Genomic DNA, 15,813 nt, shown 5'->3' with positions numbered 1-15,813 from the left:
ATTTTTCAACCTCTATTGCTAGATACATGGAGAGCCATAAACTGACTGCCTGATTTTACATTTCAGGGAATTTCTGGGCCATTCTAACACCGAGGTTTTGGTTTCTCAGTCACAGTACGTTCGAAATATATACCGAAAATTGAATAATTGACTTTATACGAAAGTAAATCTTTGATATCTCGACCTTGGTGATGCTGCTTATTGCTTTCAACAATCTCATCAAAAGAGATTTCAGTTGTTAGTAAAATATCCAACATATCTTCACATCGTTATATGAAATACCCAGAAAGTATGAAGTGCCACTACGAAGTACTCGGCGTTTCGAGAGATGCGTCAGACGACGATTTGAAAAAAGCGTACAGAAAACTAGCACTGAAATGCCATCCTGATAAGAATTTCGACAATACTGAAGATGCTAAAGAACAATTTCAAATCGTCCAACGAGCATGGGAGGTCTTAAATGATCCGCAAGAACGAGCCTGGTATGACAATCACCGAGAAGCCATTTTGAAAGGAGGGATAGGAGGGAATTACAAAGATGATTCGATCGATTTGTTCCAATACTTTACTACGAGCTGTTATGAGGGCTATGGCGATGGCGAAAAAGAATTTTACACGGTTTATGGAAAAGTTTTTGAACAACTGACTGCTGAAGAATCAGAGTTTTGTAAAGAAGAAGATTTGGACGATAAAGTATCTGGTTTTGGGAATTCCACTAGCTCATATCACGATGTTCACAAATTTTATGCATATTGGCAAAGCTATTCGACTAAGAGGTCATTTGCTTGGCTAGATACATACGATATTCGTGATACCCCAAACAGACGTGCTTTAAGATTGGCAGAAAAGGAGAACAAGAAAATTAGAGATAAGGCTAAAAAAGAACGCAATGAACAAGTTCGGAACCTTGTAGCATTTGTTCGCAAGCGTGATAAACGAGTTAAAGCGCATGCAAAAATCCTGGCAGAAAGAGCTAAAGAAAATACCGAAAAAACACAAGAACGGAGAAAGCAACAACTGATCCAGAGACAAAAAGAACTGGAAAGTTATACTGAGCCAGAATGGTCAAAGTTTTCTAATATCGAACAAGATTTAAAGGTTATTGAAGCAAATCTTGCTGCTGAGTTTGGAGAGGAATTAACTTCAAATATAGATTCTAAAGATGCCGATGATACGGATAGTAACACCCTGTATTGCGTTGCTTGCAGCAAAATATACAAGACACGGAAAGCATTTGCGAATCACGAAAATTCCAAGAAACACGACGATAATGTTTCAACCATGATAGCCTCCTTCTTGGCTGATGAAAATATGGAATTTGAATGCAGTATTCGAAAGTACAATTCGGACTCTGAATTGAATTTTAAATGCGGTAGCAAAACAAATATTTTTTTGATAAGTCCAAACCGGAAAAGTGTGATATTGGCAACAAGCCGAGAAATACGAGATTTCTTGATGAACCGCAGTGAGAATATTGATGTGAATGCGAATGGCAACCAGCGAAGTACATCAAATGAAGAAATGATTTCGGATAGTGAATCAAGTTCTACAAGTGAAAAAAATACAAATAAGCTTGTGAAAAAAAAAGGTGTTGAACTAGCCACAGGCCCAGAACCGGAAGCCTTTCTTGTAGTAATTAAAATACACGATAACATAAATATACTGATTCCTGAATGTACATTGATATCAGCCCAAGAGAACGAGCTTGACAACCCAGTGTTAGATATGACAGAAAAATCTCGCAAAAGTAAGAAGAAGAAGCGTAAAAATGTTCAAAAAGTCATTCTTGAACAAACAACCGACGATGAGCAAGAACTAGATGCTCATTTTGGGTGGTCCAAGAAACAGCGAAGGAAACAAAAACAAAAGGAAGCAACTCTTGACAACAAATATCACACTGTCCCAGAAACGATTGACAATTTTACTAAAGGCAACAAAGTAAATTTTGACGATACTGACTTGAGCTTTGAAGTAGATGCCAGATTATTAACTCAAAGTACAAAAAAATCTAAAGGTAAGAGAGCAAAGGAAGCAAGAAGAATTCAGAAGTTAAGCTCTGATGAGAGCAGACGCAAGGACAAGAAGGAAAAAAAGAGAGAAGGGTCATGGGAAGAAAGCGTTCTGGATTTATATCACTTGTGTATTTTATGTGGAGTAGACTATCTAATCAAGAATGAATTATATGATCATTTTGCGGAGACTGGTCATTTTATCCATATCCGGAATTTACCAAAGAATGAGATGTATGATTATTATATGGAGGCCGGTTATTTTTCATACATGCCGAATTTAATTTATCATTTTTAAAATGTTTAAGGGCTATTCTGGTTTGGACGCCCGAATTTTAGGTGTTTTTCGGATGCTGTAAAAAAAAAAACCAATAAATATTTTTCGTATCCATTTTCTTTTACCAGTTATTTATTGATATTTTAAGAGTATAAAAAAGTCAAATTAGTTAAAAAATAATCAAAATTGAAAAATCTGCAGGCCGGCAAATTGGGGGCTCACAAAAAAATGGCGTGTCTTGGTTGGCAGGATTCTAGTCCTTCCAGTGATCTGAAACAAATTTTTTTTTTAAATTCTTAATGAAGAAGGATGTAGTTATCGCACTACGTGTGGGTTTTTGAGGAGAAGAATTTTTCATAAAATGGCGGCGGTGTGAAAAATGAGTCGCGTTTTTTCCCTGTTTTTTTTCAACTTTCAGAATTTTTAAAACATAGTAAAACAAAAAAAATTTTTCGCAAGCACGCTTCTTTACGCGATGCTCTAATATATACAGAAGCTCCGTGCCAAATTGCAAGTAAATTGGTTGATTAGAACTTGGGATATCGTACCAACCGTATCGAAAATAGTAGTTTTGAGAAAAACGCGTTTAAAGTTTGAGGTCGAGTTTCGCGGAGTCTGATTCGTTTAATGGCGTGTTATACTTACATTTTCCTAAGCAGCGATCCCTGCCCAATTTTTCCACTTCAAACGTGAGATTTTGTTTTTTTCTAAGGAAAATATCGAGTACAAAAGACCTTTTTTAACTGATTCTTCTTAATCATTGTTTGCCTACTGTGTAATGTTCATTCGTTCCGGCCGGACCGCCGACCGGTTTAGTCGGCGCGTCGCAAATGAAGCTGTAAATTTGAAAATAATGAGAATTTTGAAAAATCCTCTTAAGGACATATTCTTAAAACTCTAAGCTTTGAAAATATGGCCAGAAAAAAATCGAATTTTTCGAATTTCTAAACCAGAATACCCCCTTAAGACAATCCTGTGAAGAGTATATAATCTGGGCCACGTGATAATAAATTCCTGAACGATCTTGTGTTTGGGGGTCAGCGAGTCTTACCTAATTTCCAGAAAAATATTTACAAGTAGTATTTTTGTTTGGAAAGGTCTGGGATTTCTGCTGCAAATAAACTGACTGGGAACAACAATATATCACAATTAACATGGTAAAAAAAGTCATTTGCAATTTTTCAAAGAACGCAAGATAGATCTTGCAACTGTTCTCCGTGGAGTAGGCCTACTGGGGATACCACGTGAAAAAAAAAAACGCGCCGGGTGTTCTACCGCTTGCGGTGGTGTGGAAACGAGCACAAGTGAGCTTATTTTCACTGGTCAAATACTAACGTATATATTGTAGTTATTCAAATGACAATTTTATTACTGCGCAAATTTAACTCACTGTCAATAAAACTCATGCTTCGATGATCTGTAACGAATGTGGAATCGTAATAACTTCGGATTTCTCTAATTTAGTCGGAGTGAATTCCACGTGAATACATTTTTCTTCTTGATAAATTTCGCTTTTTAATTGAAATGAGTAAGATGCGCATGCCTTTGGAAATTCAGAATTTGGCAATTCCAACATGTTTCTCCCTCTCTTGACCTTGCGCAGTCGACACAGTAAAGTCGTTGAATTGTAAAATTCGAAAGTTTCAGTCTTTACTCATTGGACAGCTCGACTTTTCGGAGAAATTAGTTCTATTTCAATTGCCTATCCGGCACAGCATTCCCAGTATTTCGTTCTTGAATTTTTTGTATTACAAGAATTCGTAAATTCAAATTTAACCGCGCGTTTTGTGCGTAAACTTGATACTGCAAGGTTCTGAGCACAAGTCATTCAGCGCCGTGGCTGACACGCGTCGCGCACGGACATTGATAAAACAATTATCAACTACCGTTTGAGTCGAATCATGGTCATCCGCAATCAACACGGTGCTCGGATCAAGTTGTTACAATAAACCACGATATTTGCGTAACAAATGAGCACGTCTCCCGTGACAACTGATAAAGAGCAAAAAACGCGAAGCTCATTCGAAACCGGCTACTAAAAGTGACAAAAAGAACGATGTTGAGAAATTATGTACGATTGTCATACGGGTGATCCGTCTAAAAGACCCAACATGATGGAATACAGTAAGAAATTCACTCCCATCTTCGCTTTTGAATCTATTTTGTCGGAAATTATTTAAAATTCTTACGAACAATTTCTATACCCGCTTGATTTTCCAGATTACTTAACCGAATCTACTGTTGAATACGTATTGCAATAAATCATTGTATTTACATAAATAAAAAGAAAGGCAACTAATACGATAACTTGCATCTTATAATATTATTAACTGATTTGAGACCCAATTAGGTATCACCAAAGAAATGTTTCGTCATATTATACGTGTTGATTCATTACTCGCCATAGAAAGGAAGAGATTCGTCAGTAACGCATATCACAAATCGGTTGCATTGAAAAATATTACTACTTCAGTGGGAATAATTTTCAACGGCTGATTATCACATTATTGTTACTTGGGATCTAATTATGAATAAAATAGTGTGTCCAAAAGGTCGTATCTACGATACATTCGTGAATTCGTGAATTTAACGGACTTGTGTATATTTCCCCAAAACGGTCAATCAACCCACCACGGGAACCCGATGCTGTTCCGATAACTCATCAACGACGCATATTTCTTGGATGATTTCTAAACAATTACATGAATTTCAAACAAGTTTCTTGCAATTTTAACACATATTATGTAACTCATTAACATTCCACCAATGTCCCCTCCTCACTTCGTGAAATTATTCTTCTACCTAAGCCTGCCAAATTTTTAAATTCTGTTTGCGGAAATCTGTAGAAATACTGGGATAGATCACAATCTTGTCTCAGAAAAGACCAATGGATTGTTGGAAGTAGAAGAACGCTCTCGAAGCTTCCGAAAGGTCTTACAACTTTTCCGCTATGTTTTTTTTTACAGAAATATCGTACTTCAAAGCCTGCACGTATCCAAACTTCTTGCCAAGACTTTTGACGCATTCATTCGAGCGACAAACAGTTCAGCATGAAACCATCCGTATATAATTGATAAGGATTTGATTACAAATAATCCGGAATACCCATCTTTAGGTCAGTCGTTATAGTTTCTCATATCCAATTTATAATTGTAATTGGTTATCATCGTTTTTCAAAAAAGTTTCCTGAGTGGAACGTGGGATTGACGTACATTAAATTACGTTCAATTGTTATTAATTTACTTTACATCGGCAAAACCTTATTCAGAGACTTTTTATCGATGTCACTTTTTAATTACGTACGTTTGGGTTGCATCTTCCAACAATTGGATTGATACTGTAACTTCTGTCTCTCGGACTTTCAACACTTAACTAGTAATTTTCTACCGAATTGACAATGAATGATTTTCATTCCCGTTTATTCATAATAATCTATAAATTTCACCTCCTCAACACTACAACGCTCGGTAATCTTTCAACTTTCGTCCTGAACGACAGAATCGCGAGTCATATCATTATCACTATACGGAGAATCTTCTTGTAACAAAAATTCCAGTACAGACAGGTAATTTGTGGACACTTCGTACATTTTGACAATGTTTCATGAATTTCTTCATGAAAGTAGGAGAAGATAATTATTTTGTCGTGAATAACATCTTAAAATATAATGAGCGTTTCCTATAATTCCGACTAAGAAATTTCGTCAAAGTTTACGAGATGTCCGCAAATTACCATTCAGCATGGGGATTCTCAATACAGAAGGTACCTTGGTTATAATGTACTTCACTTTTCTGAAGAAATAAAATTCAAAAATGACTCGCTATTGATGGATATTGTATGGCCGGATATCCGGCCAAATTGCTATCCTGCACATCCTTAATATTATTATTAGGGGTTAACGGCAAAGTGCAGAAATTGCGGATAATGTAGTATCGACTTTGTCGGGTATATGTATTATATTTTCAAACTCGAAATCCCTAATAATCAACACGGGCACTGCCATAAATGTATAATGAAGCGGACGGATATGGGTAATTATAATCTGGGCCATTTGTTAATAAATTTCTGAACAATCTGGTGTTTGGGGGTCAGCGGACAGAGTCATAAACTAACCGGGTAATTGAGTGAGAAATTCGTCGGGGAAGGTCAATTTTGAAAGGTGAAAAACCGTTAAGGTTTTTCTAGCGACATTTCGGCTGGGCCTAGCTAGCCATTATAAGGATTAAAGGACATTCCTAAGCGCTCAGATATTCGTTATACGGTAGCCATGTCCTTTAATCCTGATAATGGCTGGCTAGGCCCAGCCGAATCGTCGCTAAAAGAACCTCAACGGTTTTTCACCTGTCACCTTTGTCACATGTGACCTTCCCCGACGAAATCCTCACTCATATACCTTCTCGGGTCACGAAAAGCCACTCGTATAACCAGGTCATATGAGTAGACTTTGCGAAGGACCGACTAGCGACGAGGGAGGACCACCCCGATCACCACCAAGCCATCATGGAGCTGTGCGGATGACGAAATTGCGATCTAACGTTAAGTTCTGCGCCGCGATGCTACGACAGGTTCGCGTCGAGTTGCGCAATCTACGAAATCGATGACGGATCGATTATTGCTTATTCTTGTAGGTATGACGTCACGTAGGGCATTGCGTACCGAGATCCGTGTTGCGGCAGGTCGTCGATTTTGGAAATCACTCAAGTTCTGGCGATATTACGAGATAGTCGCTTTTTGGAGCTTTGCGAACCAATGGAGCCGCCAAAAATCACGAGGGGATTAGAGAATTTGTTGCGTGGATGTAGAACGGTAAGCGCTGCTTATATCCTCGCGACTGAATTACTAGAGTCATCGAGTAACGGCTTGCCGAATAACGACTAGCCGTTTTGGATTTGCATTGTCGAAAAGTACTCGAAATTTGTTTGCCGATACTTTTGCTTGGTGACGGTAGTCTGAGTTGCGCGTTATGGAGTTGAATAAATTTTAAGTAGGCGAGAATATTGAGTAGAGTCACGATTTGGAGTTAAGTCTTTTTCGTTTTTTAATTCAATTGCAGCCCGAATTCCGCTGTACAAGGTTGAGTTACGGTAACGGATTTTTCAGTGTCGTCTCTCGTTTAGGTCGCAAATTGCCGAAATGGAGTGTTCAAATTAGCAAATAGCTTTTTTCAGAGCTTTGAGAAAGTTTGAGTTCGAATGCGTTACGCTTGCGTTTAGTTGAGTTCACGGTTAGTTAAGATAAATAACCCCGGTGACCGAGGTGCAGTAAAAATCAGCGTCACAGTAAACACATTACATAAGGAACAACTATACATCTTCATCCTTTGGTTAACTTCTTCGACTATTTCTCCTATCGTTCGCATCAAGAAAAGGTTTCTAACTCTATAAACAGGAAACCAGGTGTATATTTATTTTGCATCTATTTAGATAACATTATTTTTGTCGATCTGATGGAGTTGCATTAACATTACTGAATTTGGCTCAAATGAACTTGTATAGTTGAAAAGTATAGATAGATAGATGGATAGATACGTCGTTCGACTCTGCAAAATTTGAATACACGCTGTGAACGATGGTAACATCAGTCCTTGTCGTTTTTACGTACCGATCGTTTGTCGGACTGGGTTGCGCGCGCACGACACGATGCAGAGGGCGTCGCTTGACGATGAACTCATAACGCCCCCACCCTATTACGAAAAGTCCCATGAGGCTATCAGTCTTTCCGTGTCCTCAGTCGACGCTGGATGTATCTTCAGTCAACGCTGCGGACATAGTTCTTCTCCGATTGTGAACGGAAATCGCGTTAACCGCTTGAATAATTGTCATAAAGTTACAATTTTTCTGAGAGCTTACAATTAAAAAGCAATTGGTGTGGTAATGACGTGAAAATATAATCAAATTTATTCGACGTTGACGATGGTCTGAATGACGGAAAAATCTTGGCAACTTGGACCATCTGTGATATCTCCATACGCAGTTCCACAAAGCACACGAGGTTGACTTCGGCGCCAAATTTCGCACGTTACATCCGTATGTCACGGTAAGTTAGGACTTTTGGCTTACAAGCTCAGTACCGAATTTTTCAACCTCTATTGCTAGATACATGGAGAGCCATAAACTGACTGCCTGATTTTACATTTCAGGGAATTTCTGGGCCATTCTAACACCGAGGTTTTGGTTTCTCAGTCACAGTACGTTCGAAATATATACCGAAAATTGAATAATTGACTTTATACGAAAGTAAATCTTTGATATCTCGACCTTGGTGATGCTGCTTATTGCTTTCAACAATCTCATCAAAAGAGATTTCAGTTGTTAGTAAAATATCCAACATATCTTCACATCGTTATATGAAATACCCAGAAAGTATGAAGTGCCACTACGAAGTACTCGGCGTTTCGAGAGATGCGTCAGACGACGATTTGAAAAAAGCGTACAGAAAACTAGCACTGAAATGCCATCCTGATAAGAATTTCGACAATACTGAAGATGCTAAAGAACAATTTCAAATCGTCCAACGAGCATGGGAGGTCTTAAATGATCCGCAAGAACGAGCCTGGTATGACAATCACCGAGAAGCCATTTTGAAAGGAGGGATAGGAGGGAATTACAAAGATGATTCGATCGATTTGTTCCAATACTTTACTACGAGCTGTTATGAGGGCTATGGCGATGGCGAAAAAGAATTTTACACGGTTTATGGAAAAGTTTTTGAACAACTGACTGCTGAAGAATCAGAGTTTTGTAAAGAAGAAGATTTGGACGATAAAGTATCTGGTTTTGGGAATTCCACTAGCTCATATCACGATGTTCACAAATTTTATGCATATTGGCAAAGCTATTCGACTAAGAGGTCATTTGCTTGGCTAGATACATACGATATTCGTGATACCCCAAACAGACGTGCTTTAAGATTGGCAGAAAAGGAGAACAAGAAAATTAGAGATAAGGCTAAAAAAGAACGCAATGAACAAGTTCGGAACCTTGTAGCATTTGTTCGCAAGCGTGATAAACGAGTTAAAGCGCATGCAAAAATCCTGGCAGAAAGAGCTAAAGAAAATACCGAAAAAACACAAGAACGGAGAAAGCAACAACTGATCCAGAGACAAAAAGAACTGGAAAGTTATACTGAGCCAGAATGGTCAAAGTTTTCTAATATCGAACAAGATTTAAAGGTTATTGAAGCAAATCTTGCTGCTGAGTTTGGAGAGGAATTAACTTCAAATATAGATTCTAAAGATGCCGATGATACGGATAGTAACACCCTGTATTGCGTTGCTTGCAGCAAAATATACAAGACACGGAAAGCATTTGCGAATCACGAAAATTCCAAGAAACACGACGATAATGTTTCAACCATGATAGCCTCCTTCTTGGCTGATGAAAATATGGAATTTGAATGCAGTATTCGAAAGTACAATTCGGACTCTGAATTGAATTTTAAATGCGGTAGCAAAACAAATATTTTTTTGATAAGTCCAAACCGGAAAAGTGTGATATTGGCAACAAGCCGAGAAATACGAGATTTCTTGATGAACCGCAGTGAGAATATTGATGTGAATGCGAATGGCAACCAGCGAAGTACATCAAATGAAGAAATGATTTCGGATAGTGAATCAAGTTCTACAAGTGAAAAAAATACAAATAAGCTTGTGAAAAAAAAAGGTGTTGAACTAGCCACAGGCCCAGAACCGGAAGCCTTTCTTGTAGTAATTAAAATACACGATAACATAAATATACTGATTCCTGAATGTACATTGATATCAGCCCAAGAGAACGAGCTTGACAACCCAGTGTTAGATATGACAGAAAAATCTCGCAAAAGTAAGAAGAAGAAGCGTAAAAATGTTCAAAAAGTCATTCTTGAACAAACAACCGACGATGAGCAAGAACTAGATGCTCATTTTGGGTGGTCCAAGAAACAGCGAAGGAAACAAAAACAAAAGGAAGCAACTCTTGACAACAAATATCACACTGTCCCAGAAACGATTGACAATTTTACTAAAGGCAACAAAGTAAATTTTGACGATACTGACTTGAGCTTTGAAGTAGATGCCAGATTATTAACTCAAAGTACAAAAAAATCTAAAGGTAAGAGAGCAAAGGAAGCAAGAAGAATTCAGAAGTTAAGCTCTGATGAGAGCAGACGCAAGGACAAGAAGGAAAAAAAGAGAGAAGGGTCATGGGAAGAAAGCGTTCTGGATTTATATCACTTGTGTATTTTATGTGGAGTAGACTATCTAATCAAGAATGAATTATATGATCATTTTGCGGAGACTGGTCATTTTATCCATATCCGGAATTTACCAAAGAATGAGATGTATGATTATTATATGGAGGCCGGTTATTTTTCATACATGCCGAATTTAATTTATCATTTTTAAAATGTTTAAGGGCTATTCTGGTTTGGACGCCCGAATTTTAGGTGTTTTTCGGATGCTGTAAAAAAAAAAACCAATAAATATTTTTCGTATCCATTTTCTTTTACCAGTTATTTATTGATATTTTAAGAGTATAAAAAAGTCAAATTAGTTAAAAAATAATCAAAATTGAAAAATCTGCAGGCCGGCAAATTGGGGGCTCACAAAAAAATGGCGTGTCTTGGTTGGCAGGATTCTAGTCCTTCCAGTGATCTGAAACAAATTTTTTTTTTAAATTCTTAATGAAGAAGGATGTAGTTATCGCACTACGTGTGGGTTTTTGAGGAGAAGAATTTTTCATAAAATGGCGGCGGTGTGAAAAATGAGTCGCGTTTTTTCCCTGTTTTTTTTCAACTTTCAGAATTTTTAAAACATAGTAAAACAAAAAAAATTTTTCGCAAGCACGCTTCTTTACGCGATGCTCTAATATATACAGAAGCTCCGTGCCAAATTGCAAGTAAATTGGTTGATTAGAACTTGGGATATCGTACCAACCGTATCGAAAATAGTAGTTTTGAGAAAAACGCGTTTAAAGTTTGAGGTCGAGTTTCGCGGAGTCTGATTCGTTTAATGGCGTGTTATACTTACATTTTCCTAAGCAGCGATCCCTGCCCAATTTTTCCACTTCAAACGTGAGATTTTGTTTTTTTCTAAGGAAAATATCGAGTACAAAAGACCTTTTTTAACTGATTCTTCTTAATCATTGTTTGCCTACTGTGTAATGTTCATTCGTTCCGGCCGGACCGCCGACCGGTTTAGTCGGCGCGTCGCAAATGAAGCTGTAAATTTGAAAATAATGAGAATTTTGAAAAATCCTCTTAAGGACATATTCTTAAAACTCTAAGCTTTGAAAATATGGCCAGAAAAAAATCGAATTTTTCGAATTTCTAAACCAGAATACCCCCTTAAGACAATCCTGTGAAGAGTATATAATCTGGGCCACGTGATAATAAATTCCTGAACGATCTTGTGTTTGGGGGTCAGCGAGTCTTACCTAATTTCCAGAAAAATATTTACAAGTAGTATTTTTGTTTGGAAAGGTCTGGGATTTCTGCTGCAAATAAACTGACTGGGAACAACAATATATCACAATTAACATGGTAAAAAAAGTCATTTGCAATTTTTCAAAGAACGCAAGATAGATCTTGCAACTGTTCTCCGTGGAGTAGGCCTACTGGGGATACCACGTGAAAAAAAAAAACGCGCCGGGTGTTCTACCGCTTGCGGTGGTGTGGAAACGAGCACAAGTGAGCTTATTTTCACTGGTCAAATACTAACGTATATATTGTAGTTATTCAAATGACAATTTTATTACTGCGCAAATTTAACTCACTGTCAATAAAACTCATGCTTCGATGATCTGTAACGAATGTGGAATCGTAATAACTTCGGATTTCTCTAATTTAGTCGGAGTGAATTCCACGTGAATACATTTTTCTTCTTGATAAATTTCGCTTTTTAATTGAAATGAGTAAGATGCGCATGCCTTTGGAAATTCAGAATTTGGCAATTCCAACATGTTTCTCCCTCTCTTGACCTTGCGCAGTCGACACAGTAAAGTCGTTGAATTGTAAAATTCGAAAGTTTCAGTCTTTACTCATTGGACAGCTCGACTTTTCGGAGAAATTAGTTCTATTTCAATTGCCTATCCGGCACAGCATTCCCAGTATTTCGTTCTTGAATTTTTTGTATTACAAGAATTCGTAAATTCAAATTTAACCGCGCGTTTTGTGCGTAAACTTGATACTGCAAGGTTCTGAGCACAAGTCATTCAGCGCCGTGGCTGACACGCGTCGCGCACGGACATTGATAAAACAATTATCAACTACCGTTTGAGTCGAATCATGGTCATCCGCAATCAACACGGTGCTCGGATCAAGTTGTTACAATAAACCACGATATTTGCGTAACAAATGAGCACGTCTCCCGTGACAACTGATAAAGAGCAAAAAACGCGAAGCTCATTCGAAACCGGCTACTAAAAGTGACAAAAAGAACGATGTTGAGAAATTATGTACGATTGTCATACGGGTGATCCGTCTAAAAGACCCAACATGATGGAATACAGTAAGAAATTCACTCCCATCTTCGCTTTTGAATCTATTTTGTCGGAAATTATTTAAAATTCTTACGAACAATTTCTATACCCGCTTGATTTTCCAGATTACTTAACCGAATCTACTGTTGAATACGTATTGCAATAAATCATTGTATTTACATAAATAAAAAGAAAGGCAACTAATACGATAACTTGCATCTTATAATATTATTAACTGATTTGAGACCCAATTAGGTATCACCAAAGAAATGTTTCGTCATATTATACGTGTTGATTCATTACTCGCCATAGAAAGGAAGAGATTCGTCAGTAACGCATATCACAAATCGGTTGCATTGAAAAATATTACTACTTCAGTGGGAATAATTTTCAACGGCTGATTATCACATTATTGTTACTTGGGATCTAATTATGAATAAAATAGTGTGTCCAAAAGGTCGTATCTACGATACATTCGTGAATTCGTGAATTTAACGGACTTGTGTATATTTCCCCAAAACGGTCAATCAACCCACCACGGGAACCCGATGCTGTTCCGATAACTCATCAACGACGCATATTTCTTGGATGATTTCTAAACAATTACATGAATTTCAAACAAGTTTCTTGCAATTTTAACACATATTATGTAACTCATTAACATTCCACCAATGTCCCCTCCTCACTTCGTGAAATTATTCTTCTACCTAAGCCTGCCAAATTTTTAAATTCTGTTTGCGGAAATCTGTAGAAATACTGGGATAGATCACAATCTTGTCTCAGAAAAGACCAATGGATTGTTGGAAGTAGAAGAACGCTCTCGAAGCTTCCGAAAGGTCTTACAACTTTTCCGCTATGTTTTTTTTTACAGAAATATCGTACTTCAAAGCCTGCACGTATCCAAACTTCTTGCCAAGACTTTTGACGCATTCATTCGAGCGACAAACAGTTCAGCATGAAACCATCCGTATATAATTGATAAGGATTTGATTACAAATAATCCGGAATACCCATCTTTAGGTCAGTCGTTATAGTTTCTCATATCCAATTTATAATTGTAATTGGTTATCATCGTTTTTCAAAAAAGTTTCCTGAGTGGAACGTGGGATTGACGTACATTAAATTACGTTCAATTGTTATTAATTTACTTTACATCGGCAAAACCTTATTCAGAGACTTTTTATCGATGTCACTTTTTAATTACGTACGTTTGGGTTGCATCTTCCAACAATTGGATTGATACTGTAACTTCTGTCTCTCGGACTTTCAACACTTAACTAGTAATTTTCTACCGAATTGACAATGAATGATTTTCATTCCCGTTTATTCATAATAATCTATAAATTTCACCTCCTCAACACTACAACGCTCGGTAATCTTTCAACTTTCGTCCTGAACGACAGAATCGCGAGTCATATCATTATCACTATACGGAGAATCTTCTTGTAACAAAAATTCCAGTACAGACAGGTAATTTGTGGACACTTCGTACATTTTGACAATGTTTCATGAATTTCTTCATGAAAGTAGGAGAAGATAATTATTTTGTCGTGAATAACATCTTAAAATATAATGAGCGTTTCCTATAATTCCGACTAAGAAATTTCGTCAAAGTTTACGAGATGTCCGCAAATTACCATTCAGCATGGGGATTCTCAATACAGAAGGTACCTTGGTTATAATGTACTTCACTTTTCTGAAGAAATAAAATTCAAAAATGACTCGCTATTGATGGATATTGTATGGCCGGATATCCGGCCAAATTGCTATCCTGCACATCCTTAATATTATTATTAGGGGTTAACGGCAAAGTGCAGAAATTGCGGATAATGTAGTATCGACTTTGTCGGGTATATGTATTATATTTTCAAACTCGAAATCCCTAATAATCAACACGGGCACTGCCATAAATGTATAATGAAGCGGACGGATATGGGTAATTATAATCTGGGCCATTTGTTAATAAATTTCTGAACAATCTGGTGTTTGGGGGTCAGCGGACAGAGTCATAAACTAACCGGGTAATTGAGTGAGAAATTCGTCGGGGAAGGTCAATTTTGAAAGGTGAAAAACCGTTAAGGTTTTTCTAGCGACATTTCGGCTGGGCCTAGCTAGCCATTATAAGGATTAAAGGACATTCCTAAGCGCTCAGATATTCGTTATACGGTAGCCATGTCCTTTAATCCTGATAATGGCTGGCTAGGCCCAGCCGAATCGTCGCTAAAAGAACCTCAACGGTTTTTCACCTGTCACCTTTGTCACATGTGACCTTCCCCGACGAAATCCTCACTCATATACCTTCTCGGGTCACGAAAAGCCACTCGTATAACCAGGTCATATGAGTAGACTTTGCGAAGGACCGACTAGCGACGAGGGAGGACCACCCCGATCACCACCAAGCCATCATGGAGCTGTGCGGATGACGAAATTGCGATCTAACGTTAAGTTCTGCGCCGCGATGCTACGACAGGTTCGCGTCGAGTTGCGCAATCTACGAAATCGATGACGGATCGATTATTGCTTATTCTTGTAGGTATGACGTCACGTAGGGCATTGCGTACCGAGATCCGTGTTGCGGCAGGTCGTCGATTTTGGAAATCACTCAAGTTCTGGCGATATTACGAGATAGTCGCTTTTTGGAGCTTTGCGAACCAATGGAGCCGCCAAAAATCACGAGGGGATTAGAGAATTTGTTGCGTGGATGTAGAACGGTAAGCGCTGCTTATATCCTCGCGACTGAATTACTAGAGTCATCGAGTAACGGCTTGCCGAATAACGACTAGCCGTTTTGGATTTGCATTGTCGAAAAGTACTCGAAATTTGTTTGCCGATACTTTTGCTTGGTGACGGTAGTCTGAGTTGCGCGTTATGGAGTTGAATAAATTTTAAGTAGGCGAGAATATTGAGTAGAGTCACGATTTGGAGTTAAGTCTTTTTCGTTTTTTAATTCAATTGCAGCCCGAATTCCGCTGTACAAGGTTGAGTTACGGTAACGGATTTTTCAGTGTCGTCTCTCGTTTAGGTCGCAAATTGCCGAAATGGAGTGTTCAAATTAGCAAATAGCTTTTTTCAG

At 37.9% G+C, this 15,813-nt stretch overlaps 2 protein-coding genes across 2 annotated transcripts; both read left to right on the top strand.

Annotated features, from left to right (window-relative positions):
• The first annotated feature begins 291 nt into the window (after positions 1–291).
• On the top strand, positions 292–2,348 carry LOC124294080 (dnaJ homolog subfamily C member 21-like). Its single transcript, XM_046737938.1, has 3 exons — positions 292–1,337; positions 1,467–2,243; positions 2,318–2,348. Exons 1-3 carry the CDS (start codon positions 292–294, stop codon positions 2,346–2,348), a joined length of 1,854 nt encoding a protein of 617 aa, XP_046593894.1.
• Positions 2,349–8,650: 6,302 nt separating this feature from the next.
• On the top strand, positions 8,651–10,707 carry LOC124294079 (dnaJ homolog subfamily C member 21-like). Its single transcript, XM_046737937.1, has 3 exons — positions 8,651–9,696; positions 9,826–10,602; positions 10,677–10,707. Exons 1-3 carry the CDS (start codon positions 8,651–8,653, stop codon positions 10,705–10,707), a joined length of 1,854 nt encoding a protein of 617 aa, XP_046593893.1.
• The last annotated feature ends 5,106 nt before the right edge of the window (positions 10,708–15,813 follow it).

This window comes from Neodiprion lecontei, chromosome 4, assembly GCF_021901455.1.
Source record: "Neodiprion lecontei isolate iyNeoLeco1 chromosome 4, iyNeoLeco1.1, whole genome shotgun sequence".
NCBI classification, from domain to species: domain Eukaryota; kingdom Metazoa; phylum Arthropoda; class Insecta; order Hymenoptera; family Diprionidae; genus Neodiprion; species Neodiprion lecontei.
This window is presented reverse-complemented; position numbering and strand designations above follow the sequence as displayed.